Here is a 25667-nt window from a genome sequence, read left to right as displayed (position 1 = left end):
AACACCGTGAGCAGAAAAAGAAAGTTTCAGAAATACTTTTGCCTTCCTACTCGCGTCCAGGCTGGCACACAAGAACAGCTTGTTTTTGAAGAGGGTGATGCCGACGGCGCGGCACAGAGCCTGACGAGGTAACCCAGGAGTGCGCAGGCCAGGCCTCTCCCTTCACGACTCGCTCTGCTTCGAGCCTCACCGACGCCTCGCCCGGCCCCCCCCCCAGAGGAAAGCGGGGTTGTCCCCCCCACAGCACGGCCGAGTCACCGGCACCGCACTACCCACGCCTCCTCACGCCGGCCCCGCGCCAGGGCGGGACGAGGCGCGGCCGCCGCCTCCCGCTACTGGCCCCCCTCAGCCCCAGGACCCCTCAAGGCCCAGGACCCCCGCCGAAGCAGCACCCCGCGCCCTCCGGCCCGGCCCGGCCCCGCCACACTCACCTGCCTGCTCGCTACCGGGCGCCCTAACCCTTCCCCCGCCCCTTTAGCCCGGGACGTGCAAACAACGCGGCCTCCCATTGGATAGCGCGTCTCCCATGCCGCTCTCCCATTGGTGGAGAGGAAAGGGCTTGATTCTTCCCGGCGTCCCCTCGCTCCTGTCAACCGAGAGGCAGCCGAGATGGCGGCAGCCCCAGCGGCCGGCGGGGCGGCGCGGGGCCGCGGGGCCACCAGCTTCCAGCGGAAGGCCGCGGCCGGCAGCCGCCTGGCCGCTGTCGCCGGCACTCGGCCTTCCGTTCGCCACGGGCAGCTGCTGCTCTCCAGCGGGCTCCCCTCCCTGGACTGTGTGCTAGGTTGGTGGGGAGCGGGACCTGGGACCCGGGACCCGGGACCCGGCTGCTGCCGGCCCTCCTCTCCCGCCCGGCGGCCCTCTCCTTTGCCAGGGCCTGCCTGTCATTTACCTTCCGTGACCCCGCAGCTACTCCCGCAGGCTTTTCCTTCCTCCCCACAGTTCCCGGGACTGGGGGGAGGACGGGGAGGGTGGGAAGAGGAAGGGGCAAAGCAGGATCCGTTTCCCGCCTTGAGCCCCCCCGCCCCCGTGTGAGGAGGAGGGAGGCGGTGCGGGCAGGTGCGCCCGCTGCGTAGGCTGCTTGCGGAGAAGATCGCCGTTTAGCGTTCATTTAAATCGGTTTAAGCAACCTTTCCAGAGTGGAAAGCTACTCTGTAGATTTACTTAGTAACACAGTCCTGTCGTATTGCAAACTGTCACAGTAAGGGGTCTGAAGTTTTCGGTTTTGAAAAAAACATGTTTGCTGAATTAACTCGTAGTTGAACGTGGTGTAGTTCTGGTTCTTTAGTATGGCAATTTTTAGGATGCATTTGACCATGAGACTGGATTCTCAGTGTGCCTTTTCTGTCTTGCTCGCCACTGCTACATCATTATAAATGCCCCGTTTAGATAAGGTACGCTGGTGTGATGCTGTTCTTACTGTCGGTGAATCTGCTTTTGCCTGCTGTCAGTGTCAAGATGCAGGATAGTTCCTTGGACTGATCTGTTGTGACCATTGCTATGTTATGATCTGTGGCATGAACTAGCACGGCTTACTTGGATTGGGAACTAATTCATTTTGCTCATATAAACAGCGTGTTTTACCTGTATGCACTAGGGATGCATGATCCTTTTACTAACTAGTGATACAGTTGCAGTACATCTTCAGTGTACGTAGATGGGACTACTTTTAGGTGAGGAAGGCTTGACTTTAGCTTGTTCATTCTTCCTTGGAAGAGTACATGGAATATAGGAATATACCACTTTTCTTTCTAAGGATATTTTATATGAGTAATGATAAATATAAAAGTTGTATCCATTTAAGTTTTCTCAGCCTGTGTATCTTAAGCAGAATCACACTTCTGTATCTTTTGTGTGTTTGTGTGTCTGGTAGGGAACACCTGTACTTTCGAGAGGGATTTGCATCCTTGTGGAGAAAGCTCTTCCTCCTTAAGAGAGAAGTATTTCATTAAGTGAGTGTAATTTGTGAACCCCTTTAATTACATAAATATAAGATTTGCATTGAATATTCCGGTTCTTCATATTCCCTTTTATAAACAGTGGATTTTGCACAGCATGGGTCAGATATAGACAGTTCCCATGGTGACAGTCTCCTAAATGTCCAGGCACTTGCTAACATAATTAGTGGTTTGTAATGGAAACTGGGGACACTTCTTCCCGTAAACCCAGGATCCCTTCTAAAGCACCCTTTCCTTGTCTTTTAAATATTCAGTAATTTCCTGACCTTAACAAGTTTTACACTTGAACATCAAGAAAGTTCTTCAACCCTAGGAATAGCAACTTTTGAAAATACTTATAAGATAGTTTTGGGGTTGTGGCATCTTTGAAAAAATGGAAAACTCTCTATTCCTATGTTAAATCTTTCGTAACCTCCTAGCCCTTAAATCACTGATTTCTGGAGGCTAAGTGGGTAGGCCAGGAAAGACTCATGCCAAACATGCTGTACTATAATAAAATTTCCACTGACACCAGGTATTAGGCATTGCTGGAGACAGACCACCCAGCTAGGTGGGCCAGACCTGTACAGAATCATTGATTTTGGAGGCTGGGGAGAGGCCTCAGGAATTCATCTACTGCAATCTTAAAGCAGGCTCAGCACTGAATTCAGAGTTGGTTGCTCAGGGCTTTGTCCATTTGAGTCTTGAAAATCTGCAATGGCAGAGATTTCACAGCCTCTTTGGACAACCCAGTCCAATGCTTAGTTATGTCTGTAGGGAATTTTCTTTTTCGTTATATCCACTTGGAACTTTTCCTGTTTCAGTTTATGCCTGTTGTTTCTTGCCCTCCCACTGTGCACCTCAGCAAAGAGCTAAACTGTCTTCTCAGTAGCTTCTCTTAGGTACCAGCAGGCTGCTATTAGATCTTTCTCTCTTCTCCAGGTTAAACAAGCTCAGTTCCTTCAGCCACTCCTCTTGGGTCATTTGCCCCATCTCTGTTCCCCTCTGCTGGACTCACTTAAGTTTATGTTTACTTCTTTCTTGTACCGAGGGGCCCCAAACTGGACATTGTATTCCAGATGTGATCTAATGAGTGCTGAGTAAAGGGAAATAGTCACATCCCTTGACCAACTGTCTGAGCTTCTGTTGATGCAGCCCACTATGCTGGTGACTGTACAAGTATTGTACTTGGTCTCCTTTGTGTCCTTTTTGGGGGTGTGTGGAAATGTTTCATAAATGTCTTGCAGATTGCTGTTTATGTGTTTCTTAAAAAATGCTTACTTTTTTTCTTTCATCTTGGCCACTAGCAGTTAAATAATTGACTACAAAATATTTAATTTTATTGTCACCAGGGACTGAGGACAAACCTTTCGGTATAAATTCCCAATGAAAGTTACTATAAACTGATTTAGTCTGGTATTTTTCATAGACATATTTTTTAATGGTCACCAGGCAGTCTTCTAGATCTCTCGCTTTGTGCCTGGATTTAAATTTGCCTTGTCCAGAAGCTGCAACCCAGATACAGTAGTATTTGCCAGACATGAAGATATAGCTTATGAATAAGTGTGAGTAAGGGAAACCATGGTGTCATCAAACAGAGGTCTAATTAGAAACTTTTGAAGAGAGGAAAAGGCAGAGGATACCTGGAGGAATTTCTTTTACTCTACAGCTACTGTCTGATTTGTTACATTATTGTTGATAGCTAGGTCTTCTTAATAAATGCATTTCTTTTCAAAAAGAAGTGGTAGATAAATGCTGGATTTCAAATGCTGTGTTACCATTAAGATGTTCTTTACATCTCCAGCCTTTATATTCAAGTTTATTTTCAAGGTTTATAGACCATATATGCTTGATTTGTGCTGAAGCAGTTCTCTGTAATGAGCTGTAATATAACCATCACATGCTTGGTATTGAACGTTTTGTTTCAAGCTGCTTGGAAGGAGGTCACAGATATGCTTTGAAAACAATGGGGACACTTATCAACTTGCAAAGTTTGTTGCGTTTCTGTCCATAAGATCTTAAATCATATTGCTGTAGGTAGCAATGCGGAGAGTTACAAGTTTTCCTTAGTTGTTTACGTGTACCACTGCCTTAGATACTGGCAAAGAAAAATTAAAATAGCAAAATTAGAAAGAATTACAAGCTCACAGCAGTTTTCTTAGGAGACTTGAAGATTTTACCTCTTCCTTTTGATTCTGTCAGCATTCCTGCTACTTTTTCATGTCATCTGTTTTTTGCTTAATTTACTATTATTGTTGTTCATTGTAATATGAATATGTAACCATGGTAACTGCAATAATTTTACATTCCATCTAATAGAATACACTTGTTCAAACTGTTCCCTACATCTGATAATGTAAAGCCAATCTTCTGACCTGAGTTTGCCTTTAGCAACCAGGGTATGTGCACATATGTTACAACTCTGGCTTGTAAAAAGAGACAGTACAATTGATGATCTGCAAATATATCTTGTGAGAATTTCAACTGCACTGACATACTGTTTGACAAACAAATTCTCTCTTGTGCAAGCAATTTAAAAGCAGAAGAGACTACTTCTGTGGTGGCTACAAGTGAGATTTTTATAACCAAGATTTTAAGTCCTCATTGCCATGAGGTAATACATTACTTATGGCTATTTTGATCATCTTTTCTATGTCAAGCTATGATTTGGTAAAATCTCATAATTTTGAGCTTTTTTTTTTCTATGTGCTATATAGAACATGTGCTAACAACTGTTGTTAGTAACCTGTGTGTTCTGTCTCCATGAACAACTGCATGCAGTGAATATTGGAAGCATACTTTGTACCAACCACCTGTATGATTTCTGATTTTGGTCTTTTTTTCTCCTTTCCCCTGCAGTACATCTTTTGGGTTAGTTTGCATTTATCTCCCAAAAAAATAAAATGAAACAAAAATTGGTGGATTAGAACATGGGGATTTCATGAGTGATTCTAACTTTCCGATAAACTACTTACAGTTGGGGTTTTTCTTAAGTATCTAGGAAATGCTTGATTGCTTGATAAGCTTGCTGTAAATATTGAGGCATTTGTACATCTTGACTCAGGAGCATAGCTTAAAAAAACTGATGTGTTGAACTACAACTGTGAAGTTAGTAGCTGACTAAACATTTGCACTGTGATATACTGCACAAATTGTGGTACATCATGACATGATTACAAAGTTATTCTGTTGTGGTTTTAATTCAGGTGTTATGCAACAATATTAGCATTTTTTTGGCCCATGGGAGAGAAGTTTGCTTTTTCTCTTCCTTCTGGGTATATATCAACATTACAGGTGCTACAGACATTCGTAGTCCCACTAGCAGAGCTAAAGATTAAGAAGTTGATCCAATCCCTATTAGAATCAATTTCAAGTGAACTTTAATGAGCTCTTAAATTGATAGACTGAATTATCCTGTTCACTAGAGTCCATCTATGCAGTCCAGAATTGACTTCTTTTATCAAGAACTTTGGATATTGTGCTGATGTGATTCAATTTGCTCCTAACTTGCTTTTAAAGCAGTGTGTAGGTGCAGAAGATATACTGCAGTTTCCTTCATGCAAAACACTACAATAGGCTGATTACATATGGCCATCTGAACACTTCCAGGAATTTTTAGCTTTCCTGTCACAATCTTATATGATTGTTCAACAAAATATTTGTAGCTTGATTTCAAGTTATTCCACTATTTTCAGTCTTGGAATGCAGATTATAAATCAGTTTACTCTTCACCTAGAATAAAATATTAATTCTTTTACCATCTTTGTAAAAATTCCTTCTTGGGACAACCATTTAAACGACTGCTACATAATTATGCTTGCTCTCTCTTCAAGGAGGAAATAACGCAGTCAGGATGGGAGTTCATAGATTATTTTTTCTGGTCCTCCACACTGTTGAGATCAATGGTATAAGCATCTATGTATCAAAACATATTGAGAGTATTCTATTCTGTCTATTATTCATTCAGTCATCTGTGATTGGAACATAAGCATTGATTGTAATTGTTTAAGCAGAAAGAAAGAAAAATAATAGTGGCCATGTATAAATCTGTCAAAATGTATTTTTATTTTTGAACAAATATTTCAATCAACTGCATTCATAGAGTTGTTTTTATGTCCAAGACATACTACAAAAGACTTTATAGTATATTTTTTTTCAGATGTGTTATGATGTTTATGATCTGTCAGTCCAGGTTTCATGGGGTGAAATCCTACCTGTCTTATTGCTATGTCTGTTTTCAGTAATAAGATAAAAACTAGTGGAGCCAGGATTTTGCCTCATTGGCTAGCGTGGGAATTTGCTAGCCTCTTAGTAGGTCACTTTACATACTTGGTTCTTGATACTAAGAAATATCACTTGATAGTGATTAATACAGATTTAATTTGGAGAATGTTTACTCACTTGAGTCATCCAAGTAAAAATTCGCTAGCTCAGACCGTGCATCATTATTGTAGTACTTGAGCGTAGTTGCGTAGAGCTCTGCAGGATCTTTTTACCACAATGATGATAGTACAGTATATTGTGAAAGTAATTGTAATGTGTAATATATAATTACATGTAATGTATAATTATTTCATAATAGAGAATTGTAGGAAGTATTGCAAAGGTAATTAAAATGTTGTTCACTTTTATATTTTTAAATTCCCCGTTATCACCTTTCTTTGACTTATAAACTAAGAAAACTTAATTGTTCTCTAACATAGTATTAAAATGTAGTCTTACTTTATTCTTAATTTTGTTTTGTTTCCAGGTGGAGGCGTAGCTGTTGGAACCCTTCTTCTTATTGGTTAGTATAGAATATATAGATACTTAAAGCCATATTTTGATGTGTTTTGCTCGTTTTAATGTATTTATCAAATAACCTGTCTTTTCATTGTTTTTTAAACTCAGACTTTAAGAAAGTATAACTCTCAGGCCCCTTCACTTTGGATAGCCTTTGGAGTGGACTATTGTCTATTTCAAGAATTACTGGAGGTGGATCAAAACCTTACTTTTAGATAGGTTTGAGCCCCCAAGAAGAATACCACGGAATTCTGTTTGAAAGCAGGGTGTTTAGCAAATGTCAGGACTTTCTAGGAAAATTTTCAAATTATTTAAGATTTTCTAAACTACTTGATTTCCTGTAAGATTCAGTCTGTTTATCATCACAAAGGTGGGGTTTTTTTAAAATTTGGCTTTCTGAGGAAGATGTGAAATACAGAATCTTTTAATCTTTTGGTTGCCAGAGTCAACTAAGAGAAAGCTGATGGAAGCCTGCTTTCTGTTAGGATGTGGATGAGGCACACTGATATGATTAAATAGGTTACAACAGAATTCCCTTTGCAGACTACATTGAAACTGGCTGGTATCATGTCTCCATCACAGCTGAGATGCCCAGCTTTCTTTTCTGTTTAAAGTGTAGCAAAGGGGAAGAGGACTATTGTACACATACATCTTGTCTTCATATCCCCAGGGTATGTACTGGACTTAGAGCCAAGAAACATTTCCCAGGACCCTCAGTTTAAGCATAGCAGCCAAAAACACAATTTTGAGGGAAGACTAGCTTCTTACAAGTTAGACTTGTAAGTGCATACAATTTCAGCATATAAGACGATCATTATTGCAGAAGAGAAATTGAAGGAGATACCATCTGATTTGTCACATCAGTACATTAATCTTGGGCTTCTAAGGATACAAAACTACTTCAAAATGATGTAAGGGCTGAATGGTGATAGAAATGTCTTTTTTTTTCCTATTTTAAATGTTTATCAGATTAGTGGTTCTTATGAGAAACTTTCAAGCTTGTTACTTTCCTAGCAAAAAGAACTGATATTACAGGAAAAAAATGAAAGGTTATTAGAGAAAAACCTGTAGTTATGTGGAAAACATCTGCATCTGTAATCTGTGTTCACATCTTAAATAGTATAACAATTTAAATACTGCTTTTTGATACCAAGTTGCTGGAACAGAGAACTAGGAACCTAGGGACAACAGATCTAGCTCTTAGCTTTCCAGTCACTGCAATTTCTCTGAACTGTTGGAGTATAGAAAGTTGTGTGATTGTTTCTCCCACTAAATAAGAGGTAAAGCACCTCAATTTCCTTATTTGTGGGAGTGTTGAAAAGACATATCCCATTGCAAAGCTATTTGAGCAATGTCTGAGTGCCTGCATATTAAGTGCCAAAAATCCTGCATTAAAGCCTTAAAAATTAGTTTATTATTTTAAGTTAAAACAGTGGATTACAGGAAGACAACTGTCAATAGATTCGAAATTGGTAGGTAAAATCTGGAAGGTAAAAGTAAAAAAGGTGTTATTACAGATAAAAAGGCCAGTTTCTCATTGCAGAAGATTGCAAGTGTAGTAAGGCACCATTTTGGCTAAATCCTGAGCTTTTGAATGCCGCACAGGTTGTTAAGGATCAGTGCAAAACTGTAAAATGAGAGTGTAGAGACAAAATCTGAAAAACTCACATACAGGGTAAGATACAACTAGCAAATATCCAATCTAAACCTCCCCTGGCGCAACTTGAGACCATTTCCTCTCGTCCTATTACTAGTTACTTGATAGAAGAGACCAGTACCTGCCTCACTACAGCCTCCTTTCAGGTAGTTGTAGAGAGCTATAAGGTCTCCCCTCAGCCTCCTTTTCTCCAGACTAAACAGCCCCAGTTCCCTCAGCTGTTCCTCATAAGACTTGTGCTCAAGGCCCCTCACCAACTTGGTTGCCCTTCTCTGGACAAGACCTCAAAGTCTTTCCTGTAGTGAGAGGCCCAAAACTGAACACAGGACTCGAGGTGCGGCCTCACCAGTGCCGAGTACAGGGGAACAATCGGTTCTCTGCTCCTGCTGGCCACACAGTCTTGTCCCAACATTTTATCTGTGTTTACTTTCTCTGTGGAATGACAGCTGTCACTTGGGAGACTGCATTGGTATCTAGAATTTTGGTTTAATATTTTGAATTGTTGTAATATTTTGAATTAGTCTTAACACTAAAGAACCTAACAGTAAGATCTGGGGAGAGCTTATTTGAAATCTGGTTTAGCCACTGTTGGGATCACATCATGTTATCTTTTGTTGGTTTAGGGCTCATGTGAACCTGCCCTGCAGGCTGAACAGTATTTTGTGTTTGCCAGAAAGCAAGGTAATTGCTCATATTATGGCTTCTTGTTACTTTAAGGCTGTATTTTATTTCTCCATTTTATCCATTATTAGAGACAGGTCTTGTTGCCTCACTGAATCTTAGAAAATCTTGATTTTTACATGAAGTGTATAAATTAGCGTATGTTGTGGTGCAGATTAAGTAATTTGAATGGTTGCCTGCCAGAATTACCTAATTCCATATAGGCCACCATTTGTCTAATGGCTACCATTTAAGTTCAGATTTTTTGAGAAAACTGAATTGATACAGCAGTTCACTATTGCTGAAAGAAGTTCTCCAAATCCTTCTCCCCTTTTTTAGCTGCACAGTCTTGTTCCTTGAGCTAGTGCTAGTGCTTTTCAACTCTCAGCTCTCCCAAGTTGACAGAAAACTCACCCAGTTAAAGAGTGGGGACTTTTCTGTCTGTTTAGTGACCTGAATCAGCTCACTAACGTGAGAGGAGTACCAGAGCCAGCACAAGGGAAAGGAGGACTGCACAGTGAGGACTAGGAGAGAAAGTAGATGGCCTTTTTCAAGGCAGGAAGTGCCAGGTAAGCTTAATTTTCTCATGAAATTTCACCCAAATTTCTGTGAATTCAGGAAGAATGATAGAAGTTTTATCTCTTACTGCTTTCAGTGAAGATCTTACTTTTCTCACTCAGTTTGAGAAGAGCTGCAATCTTGCTATGGACAAAGGAAGAAGAAAAAAAATGTTAGAACCTGTCATATTTTACACAGGTGAGAGATTATGAAAGTAGATGAGTTTTGTTTTGTCTTCCCATTACAACATTCACTGCCCCTTCCAGTAGATGAACTGGGTGGCATCAAATGAACCTACTAGCTGGAAAATTGTCATTAAACAAAAGAAAGTTGTTCTTCAGATGGTACGCAATTAAGTGGTGGAATACTTCACCATGGGGTGTTGTGGATGTAAAAAAAAATCATGGTCTCAGTGGGAAACTGGGCAGCTTAATGGAAGAGAAAACCATTTGCATTACTAGGTTAGTGGATACCAAGTTCAACTAAGGAAGTCCTTGAGCTACAAATGGTGGAAGGCTGAGCAAGTGCTTGGGTGAAACATCACATTTGCTTGTTCAGTTCTTATTACCTCTTCCTAAGTATCTGCTTTTGGCTACTGTTGAGCATAGGGTTAGCTATCCATTTGACCTGACCTTAATGGCACCAGATGAAGTGAGTACAAAGGCAGTGAGTTTTGTGTTCTAATGAAAGAGATGACAAGACTCAATGATTTGAAAACGGTAGGATTTTTACCTGAATTTTTTTCTCCCTTTCTCTGAGTGCATAGCTGGCAATGCTCAGTGGTGGGTTTTACTTATCCCCTGTGTTGGTTGTTTATTTGTGATCTGATATTAAACTTAGCTTCACAGAAACACTAAGGAGAATCTCTCTTTTAGATTTGAAAGCTAACTTTTTTTCCCAAATAAGACTTACCATGTATTATTTTGAAACATATAATTATATACAAAAAGTCTTAAAGTAAGAACTATATTTATTCATGACTCATTAGTCTAAAAATTTTTAGACTAATTTTTAAAATTGGTGCACGTAGAATTGTAACTGCATTGTTAGAATATCCTGTCAGTATAAAAAAAATTCTGTCATGAGATTAGTCTAGGCAAGCTTAATATTATACAGGATTGAAGCTGTCAGTGATAAACCTCCTAGGAAGATCTTTTTGCTATGTACTCCAAGTGTTATAAAAAGGTTAAATTCTTCCCCCTTCCTTCAACATTCTCTAAGGCAAGAATAAATTGCATTACTTTTAGCTTAGCTCCCTTTGCAAATTAAATGCTCATCTTCATTATTTGACACATTATCTTGGTTAATTTAACCAAATAATAGTAGATTCAGGGTATTAAAATATTTATTTTAACTGTTGTGTTCTGAAGATGTAGTAATGGCACTGATTACTTGAGAAGACGGTAAAATACTGTTTGAAATATAAGTGCATAATTTTTTTAAACTTAATTCATAATAAAGAGCATCATGATTTTCAGTTGAACTTAATTCTATAATATATTCTTTTGACAGTGTTTTATTTGTATGAGAATTAGAGAGTTGAGGCACATGGTAGTCTCATGCAAGATCCTAGCTACTAGAGGAACTTGAAACTTCCTGAGTTTTGTTCATATAGTAAGAATGTTTTGGATTTTAATTAATACTTTAATTTCAAAAGATCTTACTACACTGGGTTTATAAGAAGTGGTAAAACAAGCATTCTGACTCTGCGTGAAATGAAATTTGAACACTATTAAAACAGTTTGTTCAATATGAATGTGAGACCATTTGTTTGTTGTTTCATCTTAAACTGCTCCAGAAGGTTAGCTTTCTAGAAGAATCTCCCCTTTTAAAACAAACAAATAGTATAGCTGTTGATTAAGCACACTGCTCTCCCCCCTCCTCTCTCCAATGTACTTCAACCTGTTGGATGTCTGTTTTCCCAGCCTCAGGAAGAGTTTCCAGGAGGATATTATTTTGGTTTTTAAATAAGCCTTTATATAAAAGGCACATCCTGCATAGTAAGTTACAGCACACTCAAATAGGTCTCTCCTGGGTACCCTATAAGGACCCATTCTTACATACCTTTAAGATGCTCTAGTTTTGACAAGGTCATTGACAGCTAAATGTTTTAAAGATTATTAGTAGGAAGGTTTTTGTTGGTAGCTGAGGTCAATTATTAAAAGTTAAAGTTGTCTCATTAAAAGCAGGTCTATACTTGTACATTCTAAGCCTTGAAGCAGTTTCAGCTACTTTAATTAGCTACTATTATTTTTGTTAGACATGCAATTTAACCTGACTGGTAAGAGCTCTCTTCACTTGTCCATATAATTGAATTTATCATCTTTTTAAAGTTGAAAAAGATAATCTCCAGAGAGGTACAAAACAGTGATTTGCTAGATATAATTCTACAAAATACAAGTTACCAGAATTCACCTTCCTGAAGTATGGCCAAATGCCAAATATTGTAACTTACATGTTTGACAACGCGGTTTTGGCATGTGCTAATTAAATGCAAGTGACACAAAGTATATCCCCTCAAGCTTAGTAAATGTGGACATTAGTAAAGTATCTTTTAAATGGAATTTCAGATTATTAAAATAATCGCATCTTATAACCTGCAGCAATTCAGAGAGATGTTTCATAGCTACAGAAAGACACACCTTAGGTCACAGTACCATACTGTAGAACTATCTGGTGAAAAAATGATCAATACTGATAGGCTATGACAGGCTTTTGGCAGCTTTAGGGCAACCTGTCTAGGCTTTGTACAAGAAGAAAAATAAGCTATCTGTACATTACATTGTTTCAGTCTTATTTTTTCCTCTTCTAGCTCTCATCATTTTAAGCAATTATACTACAAATTATCTCTGGAGTTTTTCAAAGACCTTCATGGCGTTTAATATATTGATGTTTAAAAGTCAGCTATCGTAAACACGATCTATACATATTTGTTACCTTATGGTGGATTTTGTTCCTGACTTTTTGTTCCTCTTCAAGTTACAGTGCTTATTCTCCATCCCTCTCTTGGAACATGAACATCTCTGTGCAGCGGGAGCAGTTATGGCTAGAGATTTTTTCTTAAGGCCACATGTTTACATATCAATTTCTATAATTAGATGAGATTTTTGCCCTTAATTTTTATATAAATTATATATTTACAGTGGCTCACTCATATCTGCTCTCTTTGTTTTCTGTGCCCTAGCTAAACTCCAGTGCCTTAAAATTTTGCATCTAATTCCATGACCCACTGACTTCTTTGAGTAGTAGCTACAGACAGTCCATGCACAAAGGTGTGGAGAATGTCTCTTACGTGGTCAGTAGCCTATACAGTGTAGGGGTGAAAAGAGCCATAAATAAGAATTGGTCTTTATCCTTAGTTTTCAACATGGTTATATGTTGGAATTCATTGCACTGATACTGACAATTCTGCTTTTACTTCATGACTATTTTAGCCATGAAAGCATGCTGTTGTGGAAAGAGACCAATGGATAACGATCACAATAAACTATTTTATTTATGTCCCTATTTGTAGGATCAGAATAGGTTTTGTCCTGGAGACAATGTGCATAACTTCTAGGTAAATAATATCTTTTCCTTGTATAGTTTTACGCTTCACTAGTTACTTACCTGCTACTTAGCTGTAGAACACTCTTTGTTCGAAAAGAATCAGAGAAAGCTGTGGACTGTTGTGTGACTTGTGGTGACTGGACACAGAAAAGAGTCTGCAGCTGCAAGAGTCTTATTTGTTTATGTGCCTTATTAGCTAGAAGTAAAGTTCACAATGAAGGCTGCTGGTGGGACAGTTCTTTAGTATGGAGGCTAAGAATAAAGATTTGGGCCAGGCTTGTCTTACATATTTGGCTGACTAAAATGCATTTAAGTGTTAGTTCCTACACATACAGAATAGAGGTAGTTCTTTTGGATGTGAGTGTAATTTGGAAAAATAAAGATAACAGTTGAGAATTTCTCCTAGCCATCAAAATAGCAAGTCCAAGCGTTATCAAATATACTTCAAAGTATTTAATTCAATTTATCTATGAAAGTAATCAGTGAGCTACTGAAGTACCTGTGCTAAATGATTTGTTTGTTTATTTACAAGAAGAAAGCTGTACTGCTGTGGTTTTGAATAGTAACGTAACTATTGAAGCCAGGGTACAATGGATGCTATCAGAAAAGCCCCATATGGGTGCACTTTAGATCTTTTGAATACCACAAAAGTTTAGTGACCTAGAAATGAATCAATAAAAAGCCATCCTCTATCTGACAAATTGAAGAACTGAGGGATTCTTACAGATGCATTGACTTTAACAATTCAAGATACGCTGTTTGTAAAGGCTTTCTGAGACACATTTAATCCTTAGAGTACTGTAGCAGACTATGAGGTGTTTTATATTTAGATCACTCTCCATAGTTAATTTCCTATTTTTACTGTAAGTTCACTGTTATGAAAAGCAATGTAAGAAGACTAAGGGAAAGGCTAATGCTAAAATGATGTGTCCTTACACTGAACATAAATGTTTTTAATTTGCTAAATTGATAATTCCTTGTTGTTTTGCAAAATATGGTTTGGAAGGGTATGGCAGTGTAAGAACCTCTCTAGTCCTGTTATATTACAAATAAGTCTATCACTCAACAAAATGAATTATAATCTTGGATAGGTCAGAAAAAGGGTTTATATCCCTGTTCCCCATTGCTTCACTTCTATAGTTTTAACATTTCGGCATTTCAAATAAAATTTGAGTAAAAATTCTTCTTAACTACTACAGCCTTATTTCCTCTTAATTTAGTTAAATAATCATCAACACACAGTATGATTTCTTATATTTATTCAGAGTTTATGGAGTTTCCGTGTTATGTTTGGCACAAAATTGAGCATGTTGTTTACTTTCTAAGGAATAATTAATATCAGAAATGATGATCTGGAAAGACTCTCTGTATAGTTGCATGCACATACACCAGCCATAAAATACTTGGACTAAATGGAATATTGGCTTATACTTCATTAAATGTCAGTTAAGTCCTGTGCATATGCAATACAACTCAGTGTTTCTGTGCCTCAAATGGTGAAGAAGGTGTACGTCAACCTGTAGATAAAAATTAAGAAATCAAGATTTTGGATTCACCAAGGATAACTTAAATGTTACAGCTGAGGATCCTTCCAGAGCACCCTACTAGGGTTCCTTTTTCTCTTTTGTTCAAAGGGAGGGAGGTCTAACAAAATTGGCTACCTCCACTGATATCTGCTGCAGTGATGTGATTATATGAAAGGCTTGGTGGCTTCTTTCAGGTAGTTCAGACAATTTAAAAAAAAAAAAAAAGTAGATATCATGCTGTCACTTTGACTTCTAGAGGGCTTTGGTTCTTAAATTGAGAGCTTCATAGATGGAGATTAGCACATGGAAATCAATATACTGTGAATAATATATTGCCAATTATTGCAGTAAGCAACCAAAGCATAAATAACTAGAGAGCGCCAACATTTAGGGGGCAGGAGCTGTATGTGTTCCTGGACTTTAGTTATAAGGGAGAATTACTCTGCATATGGGTTTTATTTACATCTTGTTGAAGCAGTTTAAGATCTAAGCAGGCTCCAGAGACTATATTTACAAAATAAGACTGTAATACTTCTTCAAAACTTTAGATAGTGTCAGTTCTACTTTTTGCTTCTACAACTGTAGTGCTTCAGTTTTATCTGAATTGAGTCTTGTCTCCATCCTAGTCTCATACATGGATCTACATCCTCAGTCACAGCACAATGTATGGAGCGGAGTTACTCGGAAACAGTTCTTCAGTAACACTATTAATGGCTTTTTAAGGATGTGAGAGTAAACATATAAAATATTTAATTAAGAACTCCAAACTTTCAAGGAAATTGCAGTTTGTAATTCTGTAATGCTTTTGGAAATCAGTCCTGCTGAAATTTTAATAAGGAACCCAGCGCTGTCAACAGTAAGCCTTTGTCAGTACTGTACTTTTCACGATACTGATCTGTCCATATTTTTCACTAGACTTATTTTTAAAAAAGATAAATATGTTATTAGAAGTACATTAGAAGGCTAATATGGCCTAGTAAGCAGGTTAACAGTATCAAAAGTAAATTATATTAATACAATCTGAGTTCTTAAATCATCAAACTCTACAGTAAACTGGATGTATCAATGGCTAGTACTAGTAGCAACAGTGTTGTAGTTTTTGTATTCCCTTTGGCTTATTTGGATGTCCAGTTTTATGTAATTTCCTGTCTTAGCAACGGTGTTACGAAGCATTTTTCTCTATCTTGAAATGTTGCTTGAGAGTCACTTCATTTCTTGGGTTTAACGAAAGGGAAACTTTTAAAGAAGTATCCTTAACAACAAAGTAGGTAATCTTGACAGTATATCTTTAGGGATTATTCTGATGAAGAAAGAAGAAAGAAATAAAAGAAATAAATTTTCCACATTTTAAGTGTATACCTTTTACCTTAAAAAAAAAAAAAGTATCCCAAATACTAAATTTTAAAGTGAAATAGAAAAAGCAGGAAATAAATTCTGTTTTGCACAATATCTCATGGAGGATGGGCGATATCTCTGGGAGAACTGTTCCTTCTCCAGTGACTTTGAAAACTTGTGGTTTGAATTTCTTTCTCTTGTTAATGTAACCACTGAAGGTGTCAGTACTTGTGCATGATATTAGGAGTGTAGCAGTGCAACACCATTTTTCTGTGATTTGTTTCTTAAGTTTCCCCATTGCTATTAATGTTCTTTGTCCTTTTTGGATATACATCTCCTTTCTTACTTTCCTTCCTCCTACTCCGCTTCATTGGTTCTTTTTGACTCTTAAGGTCTAAAACATGCTATTCTGGTACATATCAAAGTTACAGTCTTTTTGCTTTCCTTCTTTAGTATTTTTTACAAGTTAGATATGAATGACAACTTTCTGATTTTCAGCCTTTGTTATTGGTTTTGTGGTTTTTCTTTTAGTATTTTCATATGTGATTTATAATAATGAGGAAATTGTTTCCAAGTCACACAAAGAGTAGATTAAGAGTCTTGTTGGTTCTGTATAAAGAAAATATATCTCTCTCTATTTTTCTGCTACAACATCCTTGTGTGTTATCTTCCAGCAGCCAGATTAACAGATGAAAAAGTGAAACCTTACAGTGTTGCATTTACTTTTCTTCCACACAAAATATTTCAGATATCTTTCTAAATAAATATCAGATATATGATCTTCCAAAGAGCATGATCTAAAATTTTACTGGACAATTAATCAGGTAGTTATATTGTTAGGAATTTTTTTTTGCTAGCGTTAACATTGCTATTGTTTATATTTCCTAAAAATAAAGAAAATCAGAGATGGTTCAAATTTCAATTGTTATTTACTCATTCCCTTCCACCATAGTTTTGAGTCATGATAAGTTTTAGTTGTATGAAGCTCATTAAGACTTTCTAATTCTGGTAATTTCTGATACTTAACTTGCAACGAAGAAGCTGAAGGAAATATTAGCCTTTCTAAAGTCAGTGGGAGTTTGTATTTTTATTTCGGTAGGCTAGTATTCACAATGTCTGTTAACAAGTACTGTCTCACTTCTTAAACTATAAATTCATGTGTCTTTTGAATGTGTTCATGATTTTGCTCTGGTTAGCTTTAAAAAACAGCATTGCAAATTGTCTATTTTTTCAATATATCAATATATAGTTTGGAAAGAAATACAGATGTAAGAATGTCTCTATAAGAAATGATACCTTTGTGTGTATATATATATTTAGCATGCCAAATATGAGTACATTTGAAAAGCATCAATTAATAGATACTTTAAGCAAGTTGATTAATATTTTAAGCATTAAGAATATAAATATTAACACAGTTCTCCTAAATGAACAAAACCCCTTCCCATTAAACCATGATTTGGTAATCAGTTGATATTTATGGGAAACCTTGTTAGGGAGATAGCACTATTGCTGTATCCCATCCATATCTTAGAATCAAATACATGATTGAGTGCTATTTTCCTGGCTTGAAAAATTAGGAATACAGTATTATCAAGCATTATTTTTAAAGCTTTGGAATCATATTTTACCTATTATCTATGTTGTACATTATATACTCTAGGAGATAGACTAAAAGAGAGCTTTTATAGTGTTGTGAAAATACAGGTGGGTGATTTATCTAACAAAAAAGAAAAAATTCCAACCATTCTTGTTTTCACAGAGGAAGATAAATACGGTCTTTACTCCAATTTGCTGTTCAAGTATTTTCTCGCAGAGGGAGTTGTCTGTGGACATGACTTGTTTGTTGCTTCTGCTAAAGAGCATCCTGACAACATTTTAAAGGTAAAGAAGACTCATAGCTTTTGACAAGTAAAGCTGTTATCTCTTGATGAATTTAAATAGATTTTAAAGTGTATAGGTTGTGTAGTAAGAAATTAATTAGTCTTGGTGATTCATAAGAATGTGTTGGGAAGTGCAGGAGTATTTCCACTGGCCAGGTTTGGGAATTAAATTTAGTTCACTAACCTCCCTCTACGGACAATGGAGTAAGATCCTCCCAAGGCCAAATCAGGCTAGGAGCCTGGTTATCCTTTATTTTGATTATGGATGAAAACCAGACAGACTAGTTGGCTTAGTTGAATGGTGTGAGTAAACCCAACTGTTTACAGTTTCCACCTGCCTATCAGGAAAATTAGTTAATCTGCTTCGAATATATTGTGGTGGAAACTGTACAATTTGTGTAGATACTTATTGTAGTTTCCTATAGAAAAGAAAAATATCATTTAACATCTTTACAACTTCCTTTACATGTACGTTTCATTCTGACTGTCTTTTTTCTGCTAGGAAACATGGTCAGCTTTGGATTAGGTCATATAGAAAGGTTCCTTTCAGACTTCAGTGAACTCCTTATCAAACACTAATAGTTTCCATTATAAGGAAATTACATAAGGGAAAAAGCCTGATCAATACTGCAAAAAATGCTGAAGTGTGAGGATAATCTTACAAAATTTCATTAAATATTTTATGTCTTTCTAAGGCTGCTTTTTTCTAATATCAAAAGTAACATATAATTTACTGATTACTTCTGCATCAAGTGAAGTCTGGCTATTTCCTTAAGAGTCTTCAGAGACTATTTCTGGACAAAATGATTACTTTTCTTTTTTCCCACATAGTGATGGTAGATTCTATGCCTTATCTATTCAATATTATCTTCAGTATTCAGGAAAAAGTATATTCTTAATGAAATGATATGATTGTGGTTATGATAAATCTAATAATTTTTTTATGAACTTAAAGAGGGTTCATTTAGGGGTGAAATTTTTATCATTTGTTCTTGAGATTTAGAATATAGCCTAAACAAATAGGTTAGAAATTGATTGTGAAGTATGAATTACATAAGAACTTGCTATATTTTTTAATAATATTTGGTTTTAAATAACTGATTATCAAGCCACTGACTCTCTGACCATACAATACATGATCATTGCAGTTATTTTTCTCATTATTCAAATGAATATTTTTATTGCATTGCATTAAAATTTCTTAAAATGGAGTAGTTAACATACATTTTATTCTTTCATTCACCTTTAAATCTATTGTTCAAAGCGTGTCATATTTTTCCTAGCTCCTGTTCTTTAGGCTTTTGCATGTTAATCAACAGACATTGTTATGTACATCTATCCTTCTTGTACCAGTTAGAGTTTGTGGTCAGTTAGTTCGATGTGACTTATTGAGTTCTGTTGTCTGATTTGGAGTAAGTTTTCCTTCTTACTTTTCAGGGGTAAACACTACATAATAATACTGCATTCCTCTGTTGTAACTCCATAGTGGTGTTACTATAAAAGATTATAATGGATGGACAATGTTATTACAGGAAAGTTGAGGAAAACATAATTTTGTCTTCTTTTCTTCCTCCATTTGTGTGTTTATATATCCAACAGTACTCTTGTCTATGCTTTTATACTCTTACCTTGAATATTCAACACTTCCTTTGCTTAACAGACAAGGCGCAGTAGAGTTGATTTCTCTGATTTGTATTGCTGTCTTGAAATTGGTTCAGTGAAGTAACCCTGTAATATGCTAGGCTTCAATCTAGAAAATTATGTACTTTCACACTTGGAAAGCTTAGGCACTTCTCAAAATGCCAGTGTGTGTTACCTAAAAAACATTATTGCCTCACCTGGAAAAAGTTGATCTAAGACTGGCATTGGCCACAGTTGGGTCTCCGTATTACAGAAGTAAAGGAGTTTTCCCTGCGATTGCCTCACTTGACTTCTAAAAGAGAGGACCTTCAGGTGCTTCAAGAAGTCCTCTCCTGTCATAAAAATGAGCTGTTTGGGATTTGTATGTCTCTACCAAGTCAGGATTTTAATATAGCATATCTGACCGTTGAATAACATTGCTTTTTATTTAATGAGATTAGTAATTAATTTATTTTCAATATCTGATTGGACTGTATTCTTCACTGGAAAGGCAACATAGATATGGTACATATCAACTTGAATTATACATTTCATGCTTGGTTTTTATTTTGTAAAATTGAAGTACAGATTCAATATATTCTATAGCTAGTATTGTAATTAACTGGTGTTTTACATAAAGGCAACTCATTAACTGCCCTATGTCCATATTGTGTGGTCAGTCTATTTATACAATCAGTTCTCTGCTGAGATGCCATAATTGCCCTATTCTAATTTTATGATGTGATTGGAAGTTTTTTGAACCTATAACCAAGACAAATATTGCTGGTAGTAGGAAGGGGAAAAGACATTCTTATAGACCATAATTATCTTGAAATTGTGTATAGCTAAGAGACAAGGAGAGGATAAAAAGCCCTGATCAGCTGCCTAAGATATATTATATTACCACCCACCAATTTATCCATCATCCTTTGAAAACATATTCATGCCTTTTGTAGTCAAAGCTCCTTCAGGAAATTGGCATTAAGACATAATGCTGAAAAATTATACATCTCTGGTAAAACCTACAGAACTATATACATGCTGGTTTTTAGAAAGTATTTTAAACATTTAAGAGCATTTCTGTTCAATCTATATTCTTCAACAAAAGGCAACTTTTTACTATAAGGTCATAAATACTGGGAATAGTATATAATGTAAGAAATAGTATGGTATACTTTGTGATCGATCATAAAATAAAACTGATTGCACTGGCAAATAGAAAACTAAATAATAAAATGACTGAAGGAAACATTATATCTTAACATTTCATTTTCAGTACGATACTTTATTTAGACTACAAATTATGAAAGGCAGTTATGTGCTCAAACTTAAACACAAAGAGAAACTAATAAAGTAGATAGGGTTTTTTCTTGTATCTATTTCCTTCACTGTGTTTAGTGGCTGTATTTTTTTATATAATTCAGCACTCTAAAGTTAATGCCGGCTATTTTGAAGTTGCATATAGTGTATGTGTTTGAGAACGGATCATACAAATTTGAGTATATGGTTATATTTATTACAGAGGAAATCTTTAACTTAAACACTGTTATGCTTTTTTGCAAGAAACAGCAAGCAGGGGGGTTGAATATTTCCCTGAACATCACTGTAGACAAAATTAGAACAGGCTTGCATCCATTCCAAGTTAGGATACCAAACTGACTTCTGGGAGCCAGAAAAATAAGTAACTATGTAACAGCTTAGTTGTTTATGCCCATTCTCCTTGTTAGTGCCAGGGTATGGTTCCAGTCTTAAAAAAAAAAAAAAAAAATCTGTATCTGTGGTGGCTGCATTTCTATATTTCTCACTTTTCCTACTTCAGATTTGGCACTAAAATTCTAGAACTGCCTAAACTGCCTATATAAGAATTTCTTTGCCTTTTTTCCTAATTATTTTATCTAGACCTTGGGCGTGAACTGATTTTCACAAGTTTTAATGAGAAAACATTGGATTATATTTGCAAGTTACGAGTTCATCTTGACAATAAAGAGTGCTTTCTGTTAAGTTGCTTTTACCATAGAGCCTGTGCAAAGTTTGTCTCAAGAGGAAGACTTACTGGTCAGTATACGTGCTGGGAAACAGAAACCAGCATCCCCTGAAGCCCAGCAATTTCCCTGTGGGACCCTGGCCAATGTTACCTCAATGACCATTCCGTTGGGAGCGTGGAACCCTGAGATGGAAAAGTGGGAGGTCCAGAACTGCTTTCTAGAGCTGCATCTGTTCATCTCCTGTGGAAAAGTTGAATGCTTTGTGCAATTACTGCATTTTTATGGAATCTCTTTTCATGCTGGAATCTTATTACAAGATACTTCTGGACTCTGTTGAGATTGCCTTTTGGAGGTTCTCTTACAAGAAGAGAGGATAAAGAGCACATCCTTCAAGGAAAAAAAAACCCATACTTTGACATAATCTATGAGCCTGCTGCTTATGGTCAAGGTGCTTTTCCTACCTATGCTATAGAGGATAGCCGCCTTAGAGGGAAAGACATTCTCCAGAATTCTACCCCCAATCAAGTCCTTCGAGGCTTACCATACTAAGGCACAAAGCAGTAGTTACCTTGTACATCTGGTGTCATTGTACTTCCAAGTTTGAAAATGAACAATGTGCAAACAGTTTTCTCTCTGGAGAACTACACAGAAGATTCTCTTGAGTAGTAAAGCCCTTAGTGTGCCCATGTATCAGATACACAACTTCACTGTGTTTGCTGGACATATCCTGAAGCCAAGTCAGTCAGGAGAAACCACACTAGTAGTGTAGGGTACCACAGTGAAAGGGAAAAATGCAGCATCGCTTGGTGAGGAAGCTGGGAGGTGCATGTAGAGAAGTATAATGGTTTATTAAAAAACCAATAGGGACAAGATCAAAAAAGCCTCCAGGAACAAGTTTTTTAAAATTTCCTACCAAGCTCAAAAGATCTCTAAAAAAAAAGTGAAAGTATATTTTAAATACGGCATTTCGCTTAAGTGTGTCATTTGGAAAAGACTGAAGAAATTCCGCCTCCAACAAACTGGTTATACTGAGTAGACCTGAAGAATAGAATGTGGACACTTACTCTTTTCCCACTGAAAAGGTGAATGCAGAAAGAATCCAGCAAAATGTACTTTTGTTATTTCAAGGGTTATTTAAAAAACAACAACAATAAACAACCCATTGAGCTTCAGTGTTGTATTACTGTGTATGCAAACAACCTCTTGAAAGAAAGCATAGCTGTCTACATGGACTTTTTTATTCCAGCAAAGTACATTCAACCATGATGCTTACATTTTTCCCTCACAGATATGACTCTAAAACATTGTTGTGTCAAAAGGAAGAGTGCAAACCTAGAAGAAATTATCAGGCGGGTGACAAGGGCTTTCCAAGCTTCCATTTTCAAAGAGCTCTCTTCTAACTCCTTCCTGTCTCTTCACAATCTGGTGTTGTGAAAGAAGCTGTGTATGAATGCAAGAGGTATTTTTTCTGTCATCTGACATTTTTAGATGCTACATAAAGAAATTAAAAGCATAACAGCTTGAAAGGTAAAAATATATATATGCAAGAAGGGCTACAATCCTATTATCCTTTCTTTCCCAATTGTATTTTCAAAATACATGACCTTCTTACAGTGATGCAGCTGCTGCATTCTGTTAAATGTTATCACTTAATACACAGAAATCCAATTACAGTTACAACACTAGTGAACTTTCCTACCACCTATTCTATCTCTTTCTGAAGTAAAGATAGCCTTGTGGCACAAAGACTAGGGTTGAAGCTAACCCTGGCAGCTGTCTCAGAGTTTGAAAGTTCCTTTGAAAAATCTATTTTCTTTATCATATAGCTCTTGCTCATCTGCTTACTTTTCTTGCTTGCATGTTGGGTAAATGGAATATCTATTTTACATTTTTTTGTATTAAAATGCAGATATTTTAATTATGTTGTAATACATAATTTTCTGCTTTACAAAACTGTGTTATAAACTTGACAAGAGAAGTTGTATGGCTGTGAAAAAGGATGCTGGAAAAAAAATAATCGCTTCTGTTTAAAAAGAGTGAAATCCTTTTAAGCAGTACCCACACTGGGAACTCTCTAAAGTGTAAAGCTTGGTCTTTGTCAAAAGTTCAGACCAATCTAATAAAAAGATTTTCCAGAACTAGTGGAAATAAATGATTGGCTTAAATTTCAGGTTTCAAATCTAACAATCCTTTGCTGTTTATTAGGATATTTTCTTTCATGATCTTAGTTATAAAATTATGTTTGTTTTTAAAGACAGATCTTATTTAGCCTGTTAAATGTATCATAAAAGCAGTAGCTTAAAAAAACCCAAATGTTTAGGCTTCAGTGTTCACAAATAACTATTTTACAAATCTAGTTGGTAACTTTGTAGAATTGATTTGCTCAAGTAGTGGACTATTGCTTACAGTGTTCATCTCTAAAGGTGTTCATGAATAACGCTGTTATCATTAAATCTGTTTAGGCTAGTGCATTATACACTGCAGCAGAATTTACAGAATTTTGGACAAGGGCACTCTCATTTTATTTAGTTTCCTCACATTACTTTTTTTAGTACGTCATTCTCTTTGTTGTTGTATTTTTCTTTTACTTAATTAAGCATTCATGAACTGATACAGAAAAAAGATGAAATAAAAAAACCATCTAATTTTCTCGTATGCATTCCTGGGTTTCAGTGTTGTGAAATGGAGCCATAGTGCGAGGAAGTTATAGCAGAGAGTTCTGTGACTTGACTGTGGGGTTTACTTCTGTGTATGTGAAGTAGAGAATATATTCTTATGGGTTAAAAAAAAATACCCCTTAGACTACTTTCAATTAACCTTTTTTATTTCATAAAACAGAGGAATATTACTTCCCTTTTCTCTTCACACAATTCTTGTTTATCCTGGGTTGACATCCATTTGGTCCTTTTGAATGTCAAAGAAAAATTTCTGTAGAATGTCCTTACCTGGAGATGGAAATAAATTGTTGTACAAGGGCCACTGAAAGGAGAAAAATTCTCTATCCGGTCATTTGTGTTCTTTGACAATAGACCTTGTCTTCACAAGTGTTTACAATCAAAATAGAATCCTCCCCCCTTTTGGGAGTAGGGCCCTTTAAAATGACATTTATATAATACATTATTGAAAAGAAAATATTTACCCTTCCTGACTTACCATCTGGTGTCCTTTAAATACTAAAAATTAACATAATGAAAAAGAGCTTTAAATTCATGTGAGTTTAAACTAGCTAAATATCGTTGCAGTTAGAAATCAACAGTGAATTGTACTCCCTTTAATATTTTTTTATTTCACGTTTCTTTAATCATACCTGTGATGATATTGCATTGCAAAATTGTTGCATAAAACCATGTGAACAACATATCTATTGATACATAAATAGATAATGTTTTAAATTCTTAAGTACTATTAATTATACAGTTATTGAAACCCATAAGGATCAAAGGATTTCATATAAGAGGGATTTCACATACAGCTTGGATTATGTTGCTAAATAATAGCACAGTAGTACTTCTTTAGCATTGTAAAATAGCTTAGAGAGGAGTATGATGCCTATAGTTGGTGTAATGCATTGGTAATTAAGAGGGTGTGAGGTTAAGCTTCATTAACTGCTGTGGGATTGTATCTTGGATTTTATTATCCCCTAGAGAACATAAGAAGTGAGAGAGGTCAAACTGTTAGAATCTGATTTTGCTTCGTGCATCTGCCAAAACAAGGCAGGCAGAGTAATGTGGCAGCAAACACAGAAAGGCCTGGATTGCCAGCAGATACGAATTGTACACCATTTTATTACAAAGATAAAAGATTTATTAATAAAAAATAAATTACTTCCTGTTTGCAATAAAACCTTCATAAGCTTGGTTTGTAGGAAACAAAATTATTTTAATTGCACTGTTGTTTAGTGTTAGCACTTTAGAAAACCATTTTTTCCCCGCACTTATTTTTTTATTTTAAAAGATAGCAACAAGCTTCCTTTTCTCTTTTTTCCTTTCTACTACATCTCAGTCTAGACACAGACAAATGCCCCAACCAAACCGCACTTAATAACTTTAGCACTTGTCTGCCTTTTTGGTGTATTCATGCTGCATAGCAAAGACTTGTATTTTAGTTGACCCCAAGAAGTGCTGTGCATTTTCTTTTTTTTATTTTAACTAATGCACTGCTACATGCTTTGTTTTTTT

The 25667-nt window shown here is 36.5% G+C and overlaps 2 protein-coding genes across 4 annotated transcripts in view; one reads left to right on the top strand and one right to left on the bottom strand.

Annotated features, from left to right (window-relative positions):
- Positions 1–486, bottom strand: part of IMMP1L (inner mitochondrial membrane peptidase subunit 1) — a 51750-nt gene extending 51264 nt beyond the window's left edge. For 2 of the 3 annotated variants that reach the window (XM_052811629.1, XM_052811630.1), the window contains exon 1: positions 432–482. The gene's annotated coding sequence lies outside the window, so the exon portion shown is untranslated. Of the gene's footprint in view, positions 1–431 lie in introns of all 3 variants that reach the window. The other variant, XM_052811631.1, reaches the window with a different exon arrangement.
- A 73-nt stretch (positions 487–559) lies between these two features.
- The window catches only part of ELP4 (elongator acetyltransferase complex subunit 4), a 154419-nt gene continuing 129311 nt past the window's right edge, over positions 560–25667 (top strand). Inside the window, exons 1-3 of the mRNA XM_052811628.1 lie at positions 560–781; positions 6685–6720; positions 17764–17885. Coding sequence (XP_052667588.1) covers positions 610–781; positions 6685–6720; positions 17764–17885 — 330 coding nt within the window. The 5' untranslated portion in view covers positions 560–609. The remainder of the gene's footprint in view (positions 782–6684; positions 6721–17763; positions 17886–25667) is intronic.

The sequence above is a fragment of the Harpia harpyja genome, chromosome 16 (assembly GCF_026419915.1).
Source record: "Harpia harpyja isolate bHarHar1 chromosome 16, bHarHar1 primary haplotype, whole genome shotgun sequence".
NCBI classification, from domain to species: Eukaryota; Metazoa; Chordata; class Aves; order Accipitriformes; family Accipitridae; genus Harpia; species Harpia harpyja.
Note: the sequence above shows the minus strand (reverse complement) of the source record. Positions and strands in the feature narration are given on the sequence as shown.